This window comes from Schistocerca gregaria, chromosome 4 (assembly GCF_023897955.1).
Source record: "Schistocerca gregaria isolate iqSchGreg1 chromosome 4, iqSchGreg1.2, whole genome shotgun sequence".
Classification (NCBI taxonomy): Eukaryota; Metazoa; Arthropoda; class Insecta; order Orthoptera; family Acrididae; genus Schistocerca; species Schistocerca gregaria.
The window spans coordinates 259,600,031-259,622,409 of record NC_064923.1 but is presented as its reverse complement, the minus strand read 5'-3'; the positions used below and the strand labels follow the sequence as shown (position 1 = coordinate 259,622,409).

The 22,379-nt window shown below is 42.2% G+C and overlaps 2 protein-coding genes across 2 annotated transcripts in view; one reads left to right on the top strand and one right to left on the bottom strand.

Moving 5' to 3' along the window:
* LOC126365758 (probable G-protein coupled receptor 139) overlaps positions 1–22,379 on the top strand; it is a 1,098,473-nt gene that overhangs the window by 872,159 nt on the left and 203,935 nt on the right. The gene's annotated exons all lie outside the window — the stretch shown is intronic.
* Positions 1,172–21,700, bottom strand: LOC126365760 (putative defense protein). The gene is made up of 6 exons (XM_050008259.1): positions 21,536–21,700; positions 16,620–16,801; positions 12,031–12,167; positions 9,223–9,311; positions 5,588–5,654; positions 1,172–1,555 (listed from the first exon to the last, which is right to left on the bottom strand). The coding sequence occupies exons 2-6, from the start codon at positions 16,798–16,800 to the stop codon at positions 1,538–1,540; spliced, it is 492 nt and encodes a 163-aa protein (XP_049864216.1). The 5' UTR covers position 16,801; positions 21,536–21,700; the 3' UTR covers positions 1,172–1,537.

Below are 22,379 nucleotides of genomic sequence, written 5' to 3'. Positions count from 1 at the left end.
AGAAACACAGCCTAAGGGTATCCTTTAGAATCAGTTCAGGCTGTTACTTTGACAATGTGGCGCAGCACACTATTGTATTGTTACTTATGGACTTTTTGTGTTTTCATCAAATTCCAGAAAAATCCTAAAGCACCTTTACCAGTTATAAAGCTTATTTACACGGCCGCCGACCATTAAATCAGTACATGCCTTTCTTTTAAAATACTGTTCAAGTTCGTTACCAGTAAAATATTAATATTTATGTTCCTAATCTGTAATTGTTTTTGGAATTATCAGTACAACAGCTTGCATCATTTTAATTTTTCAGTTACCTAAACTGTACTTGATTATATGAAAATATTTCTTTTTGTTTGAATGAAGAAACCCCGGGTAAAGGCGACCTATAGTATAAGTTCTATCTATGATTTGTTTGACCATTGTGCCGTAAATCACACTATTATTACCAATGGATTCCTTGCTCTTTAGGGGAATTTCGGGCAAACCTTAAAGCCCCTTCACCGAATGTATACTTATTTCCGTCACCACCGATCACTAATTCAGTTAACCTGTAAATTCAGTTAACCTGTAAATACCTGTGAATACTACCGAAGGTCAGTGTTTGTAAAATTCGTAGCCGCCTTTACTGTACTGTACTTGCATGTAGCTTTTGTTTGTTTTTGGTTAACCAATGAATCATATCTTTAACTGGGCCTTAAGCCAGTTTTTCAGTTGCCGAATTTGTCATTTGATTTCGTTTCCTGCCTATGAACAAAGCCTCAAAACCATTATCTATTTAGCAGCAATTTGGTTTGTGATTCTCTGTTTGTCACTGGAGTAATTCAGAACTTTAAGTTTAGCTGTGCATGTCACTTGTTATTTGCTCTTAATCCGCTGTATTGGATTATTCTTGATCTTTATTTCTTGTTGACTGCTTGCGCTGCAAGTGTTTCTTTATACTTTTTTAGTGTTTTGCCATTCTATTATCGGTCTTCTTTCCTCATTGTAAAGATTTTGACTGTTTTAATAAACCATTGCTAAAATACACTTTATTTTGTGATTCCAGCACCTTTCCATTTCCTGAGAAGCTCCCTACGGCTTCAAAACCTTTATTACTATCCTTCGTACAACAGATTGTGTAGCTGATAACTTTTGGAGATGACAGGCACCACTTGATGAAGACACAAGCTCTCAGTACATGTTATTAAAATTTTATTTTAGTAGAGATTATATTTTATTTTCAAAGCCTTAAGTACAGATTTTTGATGGGTGATTGTTAAGCAGATGTAGACATTCGTAAACCTCGACTTGCGATTCGCCAGTTCTTGGCTAACGGAATGATAATTTATTCCTGTGCAGGAATAATCAGGAAGCGTCGTTTCCAGGTGGTTGAGATTCCTGTGTGGAGACAGAAAGTGTCTCTTACGACATTATGAGTGGCTGCTCTGCTAGCTGACTCCAAGAAGCGAGTAAAGCGATGATTCCAGTAGTATGCGATGTTTGCGATATTAATACTCTTCGTCGTAATCGGATACTCTGTCTTCGTACAGCAACGGCGTTATTAGTTTCTGGTGGCGGTCTGTAAATAAAATGGAAATCTATTAATAAACATACAATGTTCCTGCAGTATGGCTACAGTTCCAACACTTACTTATTAATGTTTGTTCCTACTGTTTAATTATGTAGTGGAAGAAGAGGAAGGAAAAGAACAAGAAGAAGAGGAGGAAGAGGAAGGGGAGGAGGATGAGAGCTGTAGTCATTTCCCGACGATATCTTTTCAAGAGGAGTATCGTCTCTACTAGACACGGTTTCAGTTAGCAACTTAGCCTTGCTCAGTGAACTACCCCATATTCACCTGAAGTGAACGAGAAGAGTATAATAAATTCAAAATCGTGAAGTCAGGACAGACATTGCAACAAGATGTCTCCAGAATACCAGCACAGTGTTCCAGTAAACAATCAAACAAACGGATAATTACGATAAAATACGATAATACATAACAACCCTCTGGTATGCACTTCACCATCGTTCGCAGAGAATTGTTGTAGATGTCGAAGTGATAGCTCCAGAGGATCTTCATTGTTAGAAATGTCAAGATCAAACAGTTCTGGCTAGCAGTTGAAGGATCTGAGACAGAGTCTCTCCAAACTATATATATTGAAAATTAATTTTAGTTATGTATTAAGTAATTTATATTATCAGAAAGCATTTAGAAAATTCTCAGAGTCCATTTAAATAATTCAGCTGTCCGTATCGAGCGATGTTTTTCAAAATGGTAATCTCAAGGCTGCACTTTGAAAGTCCATTAGCTACATTTAGCAGAGGTTCGAGGACGCGGGTCCTGCAGAGGAAAGCAGCTCTTATCATCTTCTAGAAGGCTCAGTAAGGTGATTCTAATGGAGCTGTTGCACCTCGATATGGTTTTCTTCGTTGCACTAATTGCAACGGAGGGGAATCGGTAGAATTGATGAACCATCTCTCTTGAATCCCTGTTGCTGTGTCTCTTTCTCATAATTTGATGTGTCACCAATGAGCATTTGATATTAATATTTTGCCGGAGTTAAAGGCACTTCTTTGTTTGAGGCATTGGCGATTCTATTCACAACAGTAATTTATACTGGCTTAATGTCCTGGTGCAAGTGTTTCAATTGGGCAGCACTCAGCCGACCTATGTGTCCCTAACCTAGAACTGTAACACTACCTGGGAAAAAGGGTGCCGTTCATCAAGAAAACAACAATGGAAGTGAGCGGATGACATCATTGGCCGGGAGGCCCCTATTCGGGGAAGTTCGGCCGCCAATTGCAAGTCTTATTTCAGCCGATGCTACATTGGACTACTTGCGCGCCTGTAATGAGAATGAAATGATGATGACAACACAACACCCAGTCCCAGAGCGGAGAAAATCTCCAACCCAGCCGGGAATCGAACCCGGGCCCAGTGGATGGGAGGCGAACACGGTACGACCCAGCTAAGCAGGCGGACCGTTCCTCAGGAATCTTCACCACACTGAGAGGAGAAGGCTAGTTTAAAGAAACACTGAAAAATTCGGCCAGGATTGGATTCAGCGACATCTCAAACCAGGAAAGGGCGTGAAACATGTGTCGTTACATGCAATTGCTAACAAGTTTCTTTCTTACCAACGACGTTTGCTTGATAAAGGGCGTTGTTTAAGACAATTTAAGATACTGCTTGAAATGCAGTTTGACAGATTTCGCAAATCTTGCGCCAGTACCGCTAAATTTGCGTATTTTGAGACATAAATAAAGGGAACAAACACATCGGTAGTGTTTTGGGGCTATCCCCAGTATGGAAACCACGATCCGTGACAAAGATCGAACAAGGAAAGATGTGGCAACGACAACTTCACTGTAAAAATAATGTGCGTTGCAACTTACACAATAGGAGTGAGAAATGGATGATAATCTCCTCAATTGAATTTCAGTACTATCATCGGTAAATTAAAACCGTATAGGTTTGTTGAGTGGTGGATTCAGTTGCCTAACTGTAACGGTTTTCTTTGATCACATGTATAGTCATCTTTTGTCTGCGGATTATTCTATCTTCTTAGTAGGCGACTGACGATTGCAAGCAGACTCTATTTGTGTGTGTGTGTGTGTGTGTGTGTGTGTGTGTGTGTGTGTGTGTGTGCGTGTGTGTGTGTGTGTGTGCGTGTGTGTGTCAGAGAGAGAGAGAGAGAGAGAGAGAGAGAGAGAGAGAGGAGTTGATGAAGATACGCGTGAGATAGGGGAAGATACATCTGTGTGCCACCACATAGCTTACTAATAGCACTAAGGGGACCACAGAGTGTGAAGTTCTCATCTGGCAATCGGTTCATAAACAGCGCCAGAAATCCTCACTATATTGGGAGACGCAGAGAGTTTTGGAGTTTAATCCACTGCGTGGTCAATAATTTGGTGATCAGCAAGTGTACGCTTCACACTCTCTTAAGACTATCTGCGATACGTCGCTTAAAATGTCCTTAACCTTCAGGATTCGATCAAGTTACATTCGTGAGGGGCATATGGGGTCACAATAGATGTCACAGTCGTGCATTCATGATTTTATTTCATATGTTTATGAAACGACGAGCATCGAATCTCGTGGAAGTAACAAGCTACAATCTAATTCAACAAAGAAAGAACACAGCAATTACAAATTTTTGTGATAATTGGCAATATAGTAGGAATATCTATCGAGTGAGCATATCGTAGTGCGGATTTCATCAATATCAAACCCATATAGTCGCATGATTTCGCTATATGACAGTGTGTTTACCTTTTTTTTGGCTGACACATAAATTTTATTATTACGCTAATTATGCCACACATTTACATATTTGTTTGCTAGTAATAGCAATCGTGAATAATTGTTGCTGCTACAAATGTAGATGAAGATGAAAAATGTGGGTGAAGAATCCAATTTTGTCAAATGAGGAAGAGTTCTTCACAAGTAAATACCAAAAAGCTCTCATTATAGTTATCATACTTGTAAGAGGCATTTTAATTAATACTGGAACACTGTGTGATCAAGATGTGAAATCGTAGGGCTAACTTATCTGACTATATGGCCATAGAATTATGAGACAAGCGACAGATCATTTCAGTAATGTGGGAGAATGCTTCCAGTCTTTTCTTTGAATGTAATACGCATTTAGAGCAATATTCATTCGCAGATAAGATCAATATATGAATGAGTAATTTCCTTCGCACTTATCATTTTTGCAAACCATTGTGTTCATTTTATAGTAAACATAAAATTCCTATGTCGTGTTGAATAATTATATGTAATTGCTAGTTCAGTTTCCATAAGGATGAACAAAAATTAACAATATTGTGCTAGAAAATAAAAACGGAAGAATTTCGTTTCTAAATGTGTGATAAATTGTTAACTTGCTGCGTTTCGTAGCCTCAAATTCGAAGTTTTCTGCGATATTTTTGTTTCGTCTCGCTAGGAATTAATTTCGCAGAGCCGTTGCACCATTTATTAAAACAGAGATCCAGAAATGCAATAAAATGCAATTCACAACGCTAGAAATAATGGTAGCTATACCTTCTGTCCCTATGACAAAAAAGCGACGTTTGAGCTGTAATACTTGTCACAAATGAGCTAAATGCCCTTCAGATTATCTTTTAAAAGCTTTGAAACAAGCTTTTTCAAAATAAGGAATCGAAATTGTTGATATGCCTATGAAACACAAGTATAGAATTAGTGGAACTTAACGAAGGAATCTGTTTCTTTTAACGATGTAATTACATTCAAAATCAGCAACAATAATTCTGTACTGTACGTCTGAATGCTCTCTACATAGATATTCCTATTCTTATATAATTAGCGCAGCTCATTTTATAGCTTATAATAACCAAATGAAAGAAACAATAGACTTTTATAAAGTTCCTATACTACATCACACAGTATCCTCATAAAAAATTAACACTGTAATTTTCACACACGAAAAATGCAGCACATTTGTTAGATGGGAGGTATAACTATGCCTTTTTCTAACCACAAGCTAAACAAAATATGCGACAGAGATTAGATAGAATGGTAGTAAATCATTTGGACTTAAAGGTAGATGGCTTATGAAAGCTGTCAAAGCTTCAGGATACGTACACGGACGGTGATTGGAGCCGACTCGACGCCGACCCAGAACTCGGTGAAAGACTTCACGATCGTAGCCCTGCAACAGAAGGTAAACACGTCAAGAACTGCTGCAGGTCTTGATGCAACGTAAGGGTGACCAAATTAAAAATTAACTTTCCGGAAAGTTGGCAAATGACTCCACGAACTAGGAAATGACAACGAAAATCGAAGCAAATCGCATACAAATTATCCTGAAAACCAAGACAGAGATCAAGGAAGATATTTTTCCTTTAAAATGTAAACTATGACTTCAGACCAAATACGGAGTCCAACATAGCACCTGGAAGCTAGGTATGATACAGGAAACAAAAACATTAATAATCATAATGGAATTTTAACCTCTGTTCCCGTGCTTGCAGAAAATGACAGTGAATTAAATATGGTCTGCCTTTTACAAGAACACAGCTGTTTTGTTTTGTTTAATATTCAATCATGTTTCACCACGTGTGTGGCACCCTCGTTAGGTTTCCTTCTTTTCTTTTTCTGTAATATATACATACAAATTTTATACAGGTTAGATGTTTTGTGAGCTCTGTGGCTGCAAACGTAAATCAGCGATTTATCTAAATTAATGCAGCTTGTCATCTGCAACACAAGGACGTTAGGGAAACGTCTTGATTCCACTTCGATTTAGATGGTAAACTTCAAACTATTGCCATACACTAGACGTCGCCTAAAGGGATCGCAGCCCCTCAGACGCTGATGCATTGCGAAGTTGCATAAATACAAGGCGTTGCCTTCTCAGACTGCGTCGATCACAATAGGAACTGCACGACAAGCGCCACCAGAGGTCATCCTTGCCAGGGACCTATTTCCTCCGCCGCGACATCTGTGCCGAACTGTAACGGCGCGATTTCCTCCGCGCCCCGGCTGTACACAGCGGCAGTTCGCTCCACCGGACCTCAGCCAATTCAAGCGGCGGCTCTTCGTAGCCCATCAGTCACAGCCTGGTCGGAAGCCACCGCCGCGGAACCTACGACTTTCCAGCGAAATCCGAGGCATACATGTCGGCCAACTACGCCAAATATGAATGTAGTTAAGGCTAACCGGCCATTGACCTTTTTTTCTGTGCGGATCCACACGTATTGCCCGAACTCATACGGAACACGGAAAGATTGTCTGACGCGAGTAATGAGTGTAATGGGCAGGCGCATTACGAATGTAGTGTGTGGACATTAAGTTGGGAATGTGTGTCTCACGGGCGTTTGCAAGGGATAAATCCTTGGAGTCGCACTATCCTCTGTGTCCTCGGTCGCTTAGATAGAGCGTCTGCAATGTAAGCAGGAGATCCCGGGTTCGAGTCCCGCTCGGGGCACATATTTTCAACTGTCCCCGTTGATGTATAGCAACGCCTGTCGACAGCGTAGGGTCTTGATTTAATTATCATTTCAACTACGCCAAACGATCAACTTCCGTCGTTAGGGATTATCAGTGGCACAGTTTTCACGTCCCATTACATTTGCTCATATGTGTTCCAGGCGTACGGCTGTTATTGCCTGAGAAGTTGTATTATTTTTTATTGTGAAGAGTATTTCCTTTGTTATTAGATCTCTCTATTGTGGACTAATAAAATCCTGCTTTTGTTTGCCTGTGTCTTATTATGGCTTATCAAGCATCCGCCATGGCAGATACAGCGTATACACTATGTGATGAAAATTATCCGGACACTCCAGAAACTTCATATTAGGTGCATTGTGCTGCCACCTACTGCCAGGTACTCCATATCAGCGACCCCAGTAGTCATTACACATAGTGAGAGAGCAGAATGGGGCGTTAAGCGGAACTCACGACTTCGAACGTGGTCACGAGATTCGGTGGCACTTGTGTCATACGCCTGTTCGAGAGATTTGCACTCTCCTAAACATCCCCAGGTCTATTGTTTCCAATTTGATAGTGAAGTGCAAACGTGAAGGAACACGTACAGCACAAAAGCGTACAGGCCGACCTCGTCTGTTGACTGAGAGAGACCGCCGACTGTTGAAGAACAAATTTTTTCAGCAATCACTTCTCAGCAGATCTAATAATGAAACGGTTTCTACATTCCTAGATGAAACTGTACGCTTTCTCCTTGACGCACCACCGCTCAAATAAGCTTCCCCTATTAAAAATGTACAATGACAGTTTTTGAGAGCTGAACACGGTATTGAACTGTACGAGTACGTCACACGTACACTATTGGTCATTAAAATTGCTACACCAAGAAGAATTGCAGATAATAAACGGGTATTCATTGGACAAATATATTATACTGACGCTTGCTTACATTTTCACGCGATTTCGGTGCATAGATCCTGAGAAATCAGTACCCAGAATAACCACCTCTGGCCGTAATAACGGCCTCGATACGCCTGGGCATTGAGTCAAGCAGAGTTTGGCGTGTACAGGTACAGCTGTCGTGCAGCTTCAACACGATACCACAGTTCATCAAGAGCAGTGACTGACATATTGTGACGAGCCAGTTGCTCGGCCACCACTGACCAGACGTTTTCAATTGGTGAGAGATCTTGAGAATGTGCTGGCCAGGGCAGCAGTCGAACATTTTCTGTATCCAGAAAGGCCCGTAAAGAGTCTGCAACATGCGGTCGTGTATTATCCTGCTGAAATGTAGGGTTTCGCAGGGATCGAATGAAGGGTAGAGCCACGGGTCGTAACACATCTGAAATGTAACGTCCACTGTTCAAAGTGCCCTCAATGCGAACAAGAAGTGACCGAGACGTGTAACCAATGGCACCTCATACCATCACGCCTGGTGATACGCCAGTATGGAAGTGACGAATACACGCTTCCAATGTGCGTTCACCGCGATGTCGGCAAACACGGATGCGACCATCATGATTCTGTAAACAGAACCTGGATTCATCCAAAAAAATGACGTTTTGCCATTCGTGCACCCAGGTTCGTCATTGAGTACACCATCGCAAGTGCTCCTGTCTGTGATGCAGCGTCAAGGGTAACTGCAACCATGGTCTCCGAACTGATAGTCCATGCTGCTGCAAACGTCGTCGAACTGTTCGTGCAGATGGTTGTTGTCTTGCAAACGTCCCCGACTCAAGGATCGAGACGTGGCTGCACGATCCGTTACAGCCATGCGGGTAAGATGGCTGTCATCTCGACTGCTAGTGATACGAGGCCGTTGGGATCCATCAGGGCGTTCCGTATTACCCTCCTGAACCCACCGATTCCATATTCTGCTAACAGTCATTGGATCTCAACCAACGCGAGCAGCAATGTCGCGATACGATAAACCGCAATAGCGATAGGCTACACTCCGACCTTTATCAAAGTCGGAAACGTGATGGTACGCATTTCTCCTCCTTATACGAGACATCACAACAACTTTTCACCAGGCAACGCCGGTCACCTGCTGTTTGTGTATGAGAAATCGGTTGGACACTTTCCTCGTGTTGTCAGCACGTTGTAGGTGTCGCCACCAGCGCCAACCTTGTGTGAATGCTGTGAAAAGCTAATCATTTGCATATCACAGCACCTTCTTCCTCTCGGTTAAATTTCGCGTCTGTAGCACGTCATCGTCGTGTTGTAGTAATTTAATGGCCACTAGTGTAATCTACGGAATATGAAAATAACTCATATATGGTCTGTCTCACCTGAAGGCGACCTGGGCGTTGATTTGTGGTGCCTTCCACTCAACTTCTGCCTCTTTAGTTCCCCTGCGTGAGTTGTACGAGAAGGCGTTCTGAAAGGAAATAAATAAGTCACACAGTTGTACACTACAAATTTTCAACGAAAAGAAGAAGAAAATAAGGTATAGTGTATATTACTCAAGTTTTAAAATTGTGAAGATGCGTAATGGATATCAAAAGCGTATACAGAATGATTACCTTGTATAATACTTTCTTCATGAAGTTAATGCAAAATGAAAGATTCTGATACTTTAGAGGTAAAATAAAGCTTGATGAACGAAGCAAGGAGGATGTAAGAACCAGACCAGCAGAGACAAAGGGGGAGTTGTTCACTAAATTAAGTTTACTAATATCAAACACATGCCTTAATTTGTAGAAGAAATTTCTAAGCATGTACGTTCGGAACACAGCATCGTATGGGAATGAACGACAGATTCTGGGGAACCTGGAACATTTGAGAATCGAAGCGTCTGAGGTGTAGTGTTACAGAAGGTTGCTAAAAAGTAAGTGGACTAATAAGACAGGAAATGCGGAGGTCGTCCGCAGAATCGACGAGAAAAGCAGTATATGGAAAACTCTGACACTTGTTATGACCTTATGGAAGTTGCATGATACTAAAGGGAGCTGTAGAAGGCGACAACAGTAGTTGGAGGGATAGAAAGGAATACATCCAACAACTAACCGAGGATCTTAGGTGTAGGTGCTAGTCTCCGATGAGGAAGAAGTTGACGGTGTTTGCATCCAACTAATCACAAGACTGACGACAAAAAATAAAATCATCTAACAGAGGTGGTGATTACGTACAATGTCACACACCAACCAGAAGTGTCGAGCGTCACCGGTTAGCTGTGCACTACTGACTCTGGAGACTGTGCACTTCTGACTTCGACATTGGCGACAGGTACGTTGTATCATTCGCATAAGTAAACTGTCACACGATCTAAAGAGAATGTGAAATGTATAGCGGAACTCTCGGGGCAAAACGAGATAACTTTGACTTGGTCTGGAGTGCGACTTGTAAGTTAACAGTCGCGTTTTTCAACTTATGTTGAATGTAAAGGCAGGAAAATCCGTTAATCCCTAATTGCACGTCCTTAAATGATATGTAATCTTAAAATGCGTGCCTTTCCGTACACTTCAGTTACGTAACACGTTAAATCCGCCTGTTATTACGCTCCATAGGAGTTGTTAATGTTGTGGTTGGCAGGAGAGCCAACCCGTATAACTAAAGGAGGCCGAAATGCACGCGTTTCAGCTCACGCAGGCTGGCGTGAGGTCTGGAACATGACAGAGGAATTAGAATTGAGAAAAACGGACGTAGCTGGTGGAATACTTAACTTTAATCCATTGATGGAGAACGTCGCTCTTTATGGTACATGATTCACAATGTCAATAGTACGGATACTGGAGCCTTGCTAGGTCGTAGCAAATAACGTAGCTGAAGGCTATGCTAAACTGTCGCCTCTGCAAATGAGAGCGTATGTAAACAGTGAACCATCGCTAGCAAAGTCGGCTGTACAACTGGGACGAGTGCTAGGAAGTCTCTCTAGACCTGCCGTGTGGCGGCGCTCGGTCTGCAATCACTGATAGTGGCGACACACGGGTTCGACGTATACTACCGGACCGCGGCCGATTTAAAGGCTACCACCTAGCAAGTGTGGTGTCTGGCGGTGACACCACAGTTAACCTGAAATGTGCACTTGGGGCAGAACATTACAGGGCAGACTGGGACAGTATCCTGTTGGGTACCGTCATTTTTTGATACTACATATGTCTCTTTTTCCTTGTTTTTCCAGGTGGTGTGAACTTACATTAGAAATATTAATGGGCAGAAATTGAATAGTAAATCAATAGAAATTGCAGTTTCAACCGCTTTATATTCAGAAATGGGAGTTTTAAAAGCAACTAATAAGTTTAACGTACCCAAATCAACGTTGGAAAGATACGTTCGTAAAGCAAAGAATATTCACAGCTATAGAGTTGACAAATCAGATTGAAAATCTAAAAATTTGTGCACTGCAGAACAAGTAGACGAGCTGATAGTATATATGAAGTGAATGGAGAGAAGATGTTTCAGCCCAACGATGAAAAACCTCATTGTCAGATCAGTAGCCTATCGGTTAGTACAAATAAATGGCTTGCCACATGGATTTGACAAACCATGTGTCTAGCGCTGCAGGATGAGTTATAAGATTTATTACTAGGTATCCATTCGCAAGCTAGAAAATACGTCTGGTGCACGAGCGACGAGAATGAATAAAGTAACAGTAAATTGGTATTAAGCATCAAAAATAATTGTACATTTTTTGTAATAACCTTAAAATATCTTCTTATTATTAACATTCTTTTAAGATTCCTTATTCATAAGTATAACTTGCGCATTACACAACTGTATCTTAATTTTAAGACATTATTCCTGATAATAACAACGATTGAGCAATAATTTCACAAAAAATTACCTTATCCCATTGTGCTAAGCAGGTGGGGCAGAACAGGAAATACGCAACCATTACTTTAAAAAAAAAGTTAAGAAATACGTAACATACAGTTAATGTGATTTTCAACTAAAGAACGCTAGGTTATACTACCAGATGATTTTTGACACCTTGAAGAAGTGTTTTTTGTAGTCCTTTATTTTAAACATCGTGTCCTCCCCGAGTTACCCTAGTTTATAATGAGTAACGATATTGACAGCCAAATGATGACAGTTATTTGTGGTTGTTTGCGTATGTGCGCCCGTAAGTAGTGCGACAGCAACCGGGCGTTACTCACTTTCTGTCCGTTCGGGCAGCCAAAGACGCCGGCCCTGCAGCCTTGACCGCTGGGTGCCAGGAACTCCCCCACAGGCTGCTCCCCGTTCCCTGCCTGCAGGTACACGCTGTGGAAGTTCTCGCTGCCCGATATGCGCACTGCAAGCACAACAGTACCAGCTGTAAGAGGCGCCAGCTAGCTATCACCGTCACAGGACACGTTACAAAGAATCTGCGTCATTTACTTTAACCCTAAAAGCAGTTATCCACTGCGGTGGACAGATGTTAATGTCGCGTCTTCGGCGTTTTGAATCAGTCCTGAGGCTCCAAATGTAAGCAGTCCACTCAAGCGGATACTTCCTGCTGATGCTATGCCTTGCATCCATTTGCCGTCTTCCTAGAGACTGCCCCATCCTGAAATCGTATAACTTGCAATGAAATCACATAAACTGAAGCGCCAAAGAAACTGGTGTAGGCATGTGTATTCAAATACAGAGGTATGTAAACATTCACAGTACGGTGCTACGGTGGGAAACTCCCATATAAGACAACAAGTGTCTCACGCAGTTGTTAGATCGGTTACTGCTGCTACAGTGGCAGGTTACCAAGAATGGCTCCATAAACATTCTTCTGAGTTTAAGCACTTCTTCTGGCCACCAAACTCTCCAGACATGATCATTGTTGAGCATATCTTGGATACGCAGCAACATGGTTTTCAGAATAGATTCCCCCCCCCCCCCCCCCCCCCCTCGTGCTCTTACAGATTTATGGACAGCCCTGCAGGATTCATGGTGTCAGTTGCCTCCAGCACTACTCCAGACATTAGTCGAGTCCATCCCACGTCGTGTTGCGGCACTTCTTCGTGCCCGCAGGGTCCTACACGATATTAGGCAGGTGCACCAGTTTCTTTGGCTCTTCACTGTATTTCCACAAGTGCAATATCAAGCATCTACCAAAAAAACTCGAGGATATAATACCTAAACGAATTATTGATTACCAGTTTCACCCCAGCAACTACCTGTGTCCCTTTTTGCCTCAGGCAGGAGGCGACCATTGTGCAAACTCGTCGCTTTACCTAACGTGAAATTAGATTGGGTTTGGTTTGTTTGGGGAAGGAGACCAGACAGTGTGGTCATCGGTCTCATCGGATTAGGGAAGGACGGGGAAGGAAGTTGGCCGTGCCCTTTGAAAGGAATCATCCCGGCACTTGCCTGGAGCGATTTAGGGTAATCACGGAAAACCTAAATCAGGATGGCCGGACGCGGGATTGAACCGTCGTCCTCCCGAATGCGAGTCCAGTGTCTAACCACTGCGCCAGTGAAATTAGAATCCTGAAGTTAAATGTAAACTACCAGTTATTAATCGTGCATGCATTGGCTAAAATAATAAATTTCCATTCTTGGATTGCCAAACGTCCTGGACGCATCATCACCACCTGATAAATGACAACATTTTGCTGTTAGGAGGAACAATACTGGACAAGTTATTTTGTTAAGTGTATTCTACGTGTGATCGACGCGTCCCTCGAAATTGGCTGCAGTCATAACGACCCCCAATGGATAAACAATGAAAACTGTGCGTGCAGAAGCTTAGGCCATTAGGATCGACGTACTGCTCAACATGAACTGCAGCAAGATGTTCAGATCATTCCAATTACACACTTACTCGAACGCGTAAGTAAAAGACGGAAAACTATGTAAAATAATTTTCAGTTAGTGGAGCGGTCATTAGAGTTCAGGAAAACCTCAGAACATCACTGATGAGAACACGACGAAAAATGTGCCCGGTCATAAGTTATTCGATGAGAAGCCTAGAAGCAAGTAACATTAAAACACAGAAAATAATACTAGGGGTACTTAAGACATAAATTAGTTTTTTTATAATAAATTGTTCCTTAACTTTCTCTCTCTCTCTCCCTCTCTCTCTCTCTCTCTCTCTCTCTCTCTCTCTCTCTCTCTCTCTCTCTCTCTCCCCTCTCTCTCTCTCTTTCTCTCTCTCTCTCTCTCTCTCTCTCTCTCTCTCTCTCTCTCTCTCTCTCACACACACACACACACACACACACACACACACACTCACACACTCACACAGAATGTATTTTAAAACCGCTTTTAGGTCCGTATATTCCGCCCAGTCTCTGTAAATAGAAAATAGCAAGAAACACTTCTTGCCGTTGGACTATGGATGATGAAAGCACTGGTCTGTGCCCCGACTACATGACCTCCTTCCCTGCTCATCCACTATACTCTTAGCACACACAGCTCTGCCATCATTCACTGCTCACTGTGATAATTGTTGCCGGGTGAGTCAAAAGCAACAGAAAATGTAAGAACTGATACATTCAAAAATTATTGCCAGTAATGGAAATTCATCTCTGTGAAACGTGGAGCAAGATATAAGACCGCTAATAATGCTGTATTAACCGTCAAGAATACCGTGACTGGGGAAATGTAACGTAAAATTAATTTTGGATACGTTTTGAAGACGTCTACCTCCATTTTGTACTTGAATGTTGGAGTCCTGCTTGACTGAAAAATTTAAGCACATGCACTGTCAATATTTCAGGGCGGAAGTGGAAACGCGCCGATGCAGACGACATACGTCGAATGGCACAATGAAGATGAACATCATTAATTCATAATCACTGTTACTGAAACACGGGTATGGAGGAAATGATAATAGAAACCCTAAATAAGGTTCTAAGCTGTAAAACGTTCCCAGGGCCAGATGCAAACTCTGGCAGTAATTTGATTAAAATTGAAGAAAGCCCAAAAAGGAAATTAAGGAGATGAGGTCTGGATAATTTGAAGGAACCAGAATATGTCGAGAGATTCAGAAGGAGCATTAGAAAGGTTTTCTCGGTGCTAGACACATTCACGTTGACTAGACACATTCATGTTCAATATGTATTTAAATATCGAGAACCAATATCATCGCACAAAAGATGAAAACGTGCTCTGTTGAAATATTTCGATTTTAGTGACAATTCGATGGACTGCCCCAAGCCTTAGCACTCTGGACTCTGAATCCAGCGATCCGAGTTCGAATCTCGATGAGTCCTTCGTTTATTCCAGTATTATAACTTTTCCGTCACTTTCGTACTGCCACTGTCTCCTTCCCTCTCAGCATGAAAAGTGCGAATGTGTTTCGCATGCCAAAATTTTTGGGAAAATTTGTAAAGGTCTTAAGGAAGGTAGAATGAGGCAGCTTGTGCTCCGCTTTTCAGCTATAGTCGTTTAAACTCGAGCATATTCGCCTTTTTTGTGCTTCCATAGGAGCATTTTTCGGCTGGTTCCCTTCTTTTTCCTGCGACAGCAGAGCAAGTCACTCATATGAAAAGAACTTTATGGGTCAACGCAAAACTAATTTTACACCTCAGATAGGATTTTACGTGCACACAAATTTTGCATGTGCTTCAGTAGCACAACAAGGGGTTCCCAGAACCCCTCTGATCACAACGGAGACAATTTACAGCACAGTCCTCCGTGATAGTTCACTTTATAATCTACGTTTTGGGTGACTTTGAACTATGTATCTCCCAAACGGTTAAAGATATCTAGAAAATTTTCAAGGATATTCGGTATTGGGATCTTAGGAACATATCACGTAAGTTTCAGCCATTTGCTGCATGTAGCCGTGCGGACTCCGTGACTCGGATTTGGCACGAGAAAATGGTAAAAATACCTTAGTTTTCTAATGTACCGTCCTTGGACTAATGGCGCCTTATTACGTCCCCTAAGGCGCACCGTAGACAACATCAAATGCCAAAAGAACCACCGGTTTGCCACATTCGTGTAAGCAGGGGAAAGTGTGTACTGTCCATAGTTTGACTCTCTACTGTAGGATAGTCATTCTGAGACGATGCTCTTGTTGGGTATGTAAATGGTCCCTACGCCAAGAGCACTCCGTCTTCAGGCCACGAGGGGCCTACTGGGACCATCCGACCGCCGTGTCATCCTCAGTGGAGGATGCGGATAGGAGGGGCGTGGGGTCAGCACACCGCTCTCCCGGTCGTGATGATGGTATTCTTGACCGAAGCCGCTACTATTCGGCCGAGCAGCTCTTCAGTTGGCATCACAAGGCTGCGTGCACCCCGAAAAATAGTAACAGCATATGGCGGCTGTATGGTCACCCATCCAAGTGCCGGCCACGCCCAACAGCGCTTAACTTCGGTGATCTCACGGGAATCGGTGTATCCACTGCGGCAAGGCCGTTGCTCCCCCTTCGCCTAAGAACTATCCAAAATAAATGAGCCTACCTTTCTATCAGCAATAGAACCCGAGGTAAGAATCCCAGAAGAATCCCGATTTTATGCGCGGCATTTTGGAACATATTAAGTAGTTCATGCTGTCACATGCATACCAGTTTCAGTTAATCTTCTCAAGCAAACTGTCATCGAATACTCATCCAACGAGAAAAGGTATTACTTCTTACACACAAGTTTCTACCAGCTATTTACTGTGTATCTGTATTAAAACAATTATGGTTCTGTGGCCCTCACGAAATGTTTTCGGAGTTTGCTACCCACTGGTTTAGTCAGTTCTTCCAGAAGAACTTGGCGCTTTCACTGACGAAGCGTTGTGTTTGTGAGAAAGCAGATGTGCAGCCGCTCACCTCTAACGGTGCCTCCCGCGTTGACGGTGGTCGGCGTCACAGTTATGGTGTAGGGCGACGGCTTTGTGCTGGGCTGGGCGTCCCCGAAGATGGGCAGCTTATCGACGCACGCTGTGGCAGACAGCGGCGCGGGCAGCACGGCGAGCGCAAACAGCAGCACGGTGGCCGGTAACAGGTTCATCCTGCAAACGGACGCCCGTTACCTGGGCACTGCTGCCCCTCACCTTCAACGCGACACAGAACCTCACTAGTCGCAATGACAACAGGATGCTCAGACTTTGGAGATCTGTAGATCGTGTAGAACTGGCACCGAACGGTCATGTTGTAACACCCCACCCGTCGCTTATCTGGTTTTGGCGTGTGTTCATCCCAGCTAATTGACTAACAGATCAACAGAGAGTGCAAAACTGCCGCAATGTCAGATAACGCAAAGAAAGTAATAAGGCCCTGTGGCACCTGAGTGAACTGCGGTCGCAGTGTTGACATTAATTGATTCAGAATTGACCCCTTTTAATTAAAAACGGGGGCAAATTGATGTTATAATGTTATGTTCAGCTATTGAACACCAGATGTAAATGTTGAACATGAAATTAATTAAGAAAGTGACTTGGGATTTCAACTACTTGATTGAAAACAGGTGCAGTCGATTAGCACAGATTTATTTTAACTCACGACCTTCAATCATCACATTACATGACTCTCCTAACAGGTAATGGTAATAAATTGCGTTTTGCGTGGAGTAAAGCACGATAAATCAAAAGTAATTCCTATTGACTGACCCAGGCCTAATGCGAAGTGCGAGAAGAATTCTACAATACACGTCCCATGAAACCCTCGTGGAAACTTTGCCGACGTGATCCAACAAATCAATCAGTGACCGGAGCGGGCGCAATATCACAGTGGCGGAGCGGAGTTGTTATGCGGACGTCGGCAGACCTCGTGGTGCTCCAAGGTGCGCTCGTCTATTCACGTCTAGCTATCTTGCTCAGTACGTAGCTGAACGAAAACATCAATCGTTCCGTTTCCTAAGTCCTAAACTGCAGAGATGCTCACTCTCTCTCAGGCAAGCTGAGTAAAGAACGCCACGTCCACACTCTAGGCAAACTGGGAACGGAAGACACCTATGGAGACTTCTCCCAGTCGGCTCTTTGCCTCGGTTTCTCCTCCAGCAAAATCACTTACGCCAATTGCAGCGCAAGTCACGTTAATTATGTGTCGCTTCCCACCACTGACCAATGCCTGCTCTGGGAAGTGAACAAATTCCCACAAAATTTCCCTTCCTCTCAAATTCTGCTAGTTAGCTCCTCACAGGCCACCCATCAAGGTTAGCTTCTCCACAAACACCAATTTTTCTGGAATTCTGACTCCTAGGAGAGTACTTCAAATTCCTTGGTCCTACGTTCGCGTTGGATGCCGGCGTATTTCATTCTGTCGCTCTTCACCTGATTTCCTTCAGACTATGTGGACCGTGAATTCAGCGCGAAGTTGCTATAGTCACGAACACACGTACTTTGACCTTTGTTGACTGCTCCACTGTAGCTTTGCACGGCTTTCTAGCATGTTTCACTGAAAACGGGCCGACGGACATTTATCAACAGGTGTACAAGTTCTCCATCTGTGTCCCGGCACACCAGCATGGGGTCAACCACCCACTCTCTGTCACTCATCTTAAGGCAGCCGAAGGCCGCGCCCCGTTACCGCTTTCTCAGAGCTTGAGCTGCCCTAAGCTGCCTATTGTCGCTTCCCTTCGCCGCTCCCCCGCCGGTCACGGTAGTCAACTCGAATACTTCCTTGGGATAAACTAGCCTCCAGTAAATCGACACGTTCCCACAAAGTTTTCATGTCGTGTGAATTACTTTAAAACCATCATCCGACATTAATTATTCCAATATGTCCATACTATACCCTCTACAAGATGCATTGTGCCTTGTCAGTCATTTCTGTTCAGCCCTACTGTTCACTCAACGTGAGTTAGGTGATCTTTAATGACTTCATGTAAGGGGCAAAGTCCTTGCCATCTTACAATGTGACCCTGTAACAGCAGATGTTACTCACGGCAGTGGAAGTGGTGTGTACGTTCCAGTTGGTTGTATGAAACCAGCGCAGTAACATGGTTCGATGAGGAGACTAGACTGAATGGCAGAAAGGAACTGTCTCGTTTGGATGTGTTCGTGACCACACCGTGAATGAAACTGCCCGATTCTGATGGTGTGTTATCGCAGACTATCCCAAGTGGTGCAATGGAACTAATCAGTGACATACTTTTTCTTTAACCTACTTTTAGATACATTTAATAAAATCACTACCCGATCCACTAACATTCTTTACACTTCACATAATTTTTATTTTTATTTACAATCAAACAAACGGTGAAGGATTGTTTCATTTGAGGCACTGAGAACTATATGAGCCCAAAGCGCAAAGTTTTGAGAGAAAAATAGATATTTGTGAAAATCAAAATTGTACGCAAGCCACCAATCTCATAGGCTGCACTTGTTTTTTAGCCAAATGTAAACATCCTTTATCTCCAATAGAAAATAATGTACCCACATTATGTTATAAAATTTTAATTAATGTTTAGGATTGTTGTTATTAATCCTAATCCACAAAATTTTCATGTATAGACTATTGGCAATACTGCCTTTTTAACTGTGTTATAGTTTGTAATTAATGTGAAAATAGAATAAGAACATAAAGAACAACACTAAATACACCACCCACGCAATTATGATCTATCCCATCCCTTCAGGGGCTTCGTTATCATCATTTTCATTAAGCACTCCCTCCAGCTTGAGGTTAAGATAAAACCGTCTGTTCACTTCAGTCATGAAATCTAGTAGTTTTGTTAATTCTATGTGTTTTAAGCTTGATCTAGTAGTATTGTTATGTCTTTATGTTTCAAGGTTGAAATTTGCCTTTCACTTACGTGGGTGGGCACTAGGTTTTGTATGACATCTACAAACTGTGGGGAAATAACAGATTGTGGTCACTCTCGGTGTGACTTAAGGACAATGGCAGCTTTTCATGGCTCCAGTGAATAATGTGTTACTTTAAACGACAATTCATGGACATTCTGTTGAAAACTTCATCATTGTAAAATTTCTGAAATGTACAGTGTTACCACGAACTTCATCTCATGGTTTGGTAATGACGGTGGTGACACTCTTAGAGGTTCTAAAATCCCCAGCATCAGTTTTACAGACTGGAATGCTGAAACCATGGAACGAGACGTTATGGTGGGTCATTGCTTCAAGAGATTCCAGCTTTTTGAAGAAATGGGATTTAAGGGTAGGCAGTGAGCGTTCCCAAAACAATGAAAACTTGTGCTTAGGGCCCATTTGGTATTGAATATCAAAGAAAGCAGTGAGACTTTTCCTAAACAGCGGTGGTAAAGCTGGTTCATCGTGAGATCAATAGATGTCAGGACATGTATGCATGCTATAATCTCAAAATTCACCAAATCTGACTCCATATGGAACCGCTGTACACAGCGACTATATATTATTATGAGGAAGGATAGAAACACAGCAACAGTCTCAATTCCAACGATTTTTTATTAATCTTACCTATACAGATTTCAGCTATAAATAGCCATCTTCAGTGCATTTGAGCGAGCTATAATCCAAAAAACTCCGTGCTGTACGCGACACCAATAAAGTCGTATGGTGACATGCTCTCCTGGGAGTTTGTTGGATTATAACTCACTCAAATGCACTGAAAATAGCTGTTTATAGCTGAAATCTGTATACGTAAGAACAATAAAGAACCAATGCGATTGCGACTGATTGCTGTGTTCCTATTGCTCATTTACATTCAATTATGAAAACGTGCGATAAGCAGTTATTTCAAACCGAAAGTTAAAACATTAAAAGTTTTGTTAAACATCCGTTTATAAGTTTTGAAAATAGCTGAAATAAAAATAATTACTATTATTATTTTTAACTTTTTGGTGATCATTTGAAAACATTTTTAAAGTAAATTACCTAGTGTATTAATCAAATATTAGTTTATCTTTGCATGTATTGATCGATATTAAAATATACCTTTGTCTAGCGAGATACTATTCGCTAATCTTTGTCTAATTCTTAGTGCATTTAATAGCACTTCAAGGTTTGGAAAGTTTGACATTGTAAGTGTCTATTTTGAAAAGGGCGTTACTTGATAAAGTTCGTGATTCAACTGTCGCAACCGATAGGTTTTATGCAACACATAATCCCTTCAAATACCATGCGGAAGGTTTTCATATTCTCTCCCTCGGTACGTGCAAATTATTTGTCCTGCAGAAAAAATAATAGAAAACGAAATTTAATGTAGTCAAATTTTGTATTTAGACACGTTTTTGCTGGAGACCGTAATTTCTAATTACTCCTGAAAAACGTACAAAAGACACTATCAAACACGTTTATCTTGAATCACTCGAAAATCGTGGCCTCTAGGGAGAATGTATCTCATTACAACACTTAACTACATTAAATTTCTGCAAAATCGTTCTGTTCATTTTTAGGTAGGACTAATAGTTTTGCGCGTAACGAGGGAGAGAATATGAAAATGTCGTTTGTGGTTTTGGATGGCCCTGCACGTTGCATAAAACCTACAGGTAGGGGCAGCTGAACCACTCTATATAAAAGGCCTATAAATCTTTATTTGTGTAATATATACTGTTCTTGTAATTAAAGTAATGCGTAGTGGAAATTCTGGAGACGAAAAGACTCTAGAGCTAATCATTCAAATGTTTATACGTAAACTCTAAAACCTTGTAGCTGTACTTGACATGTGCAACAGTGCTGTGAGAACCGAGACAGCACCAGTAACAAATCAGCTCGCCTGGTTTGTCGGACGCAGTGAGGTAGCCAACACTTGCTGTCTTAGGCAAAGATGTAAAGAGGTGGTGAGGAGCAGCGGCGGAGGTGACTGACCTGCTAGACTGAGAGTTGTTCGCCTTTGGCCAGAGCAGACGGTGCAGACGACGTGCGTTGCCGGTGGCTGCGACAGCAGGCCTTTATACACGCGGACCCCACACCGCGGGTTCTTCCCGCGGGGACTCACCGCGGGACATGGCGGCACCAAACGGCAAATAAAAGCGGGTACTCTTCCTCCTACTCCGCCCGATACCAGGAGGTCGTCCCCCACCACCAGCAATTCTGCGCCGCTGCCGATCTGCCTCACTGGGGCCACGGCCAGTGCCCTACCAGCATCGGAACCAACCAAGCAACAAGTTCCATACTATGTGTTCCACACAGCCGCGTCGTGACGCCCTTGCGTTCTGTCCGCCAGGTATTCGTTTTTAACTCGCGACGCGGAGACAGCTATAGTAATAAATGATAATGTCATCCACTTAAAATCGGCTTCAGAAATTCTTTACAGTGGACCCTCGCATAGCGAGAATAATTCATTTTAGAATCTTACTCGTAGTACGAAACACTCGATATAAAGTAATCTAAAATACGATAATGCGTTGCATGCAGAAAAAGGTACTAAATCCTTTAAGTTATTTCATGCCATTTATCCGAAGAAAATTATACATATTGTATTATGTACTTCATTATTCACGATACATAACCAATTGTTATTTACTAGGATGCTATCTATTGTCATTATTTTCTGCAGACGCTTCAACACCAACACTTGGCGAAAATGCAGTATAGCATTATCGTCAAGTAAATTTGTAAAGCGCGTAGTCACTGCTTTATTTGGGTGATGATTTTCATTTTACCAGGTGTAGAAGTATGAAATCGGAATTTGGTTGCAATAATTACAGGT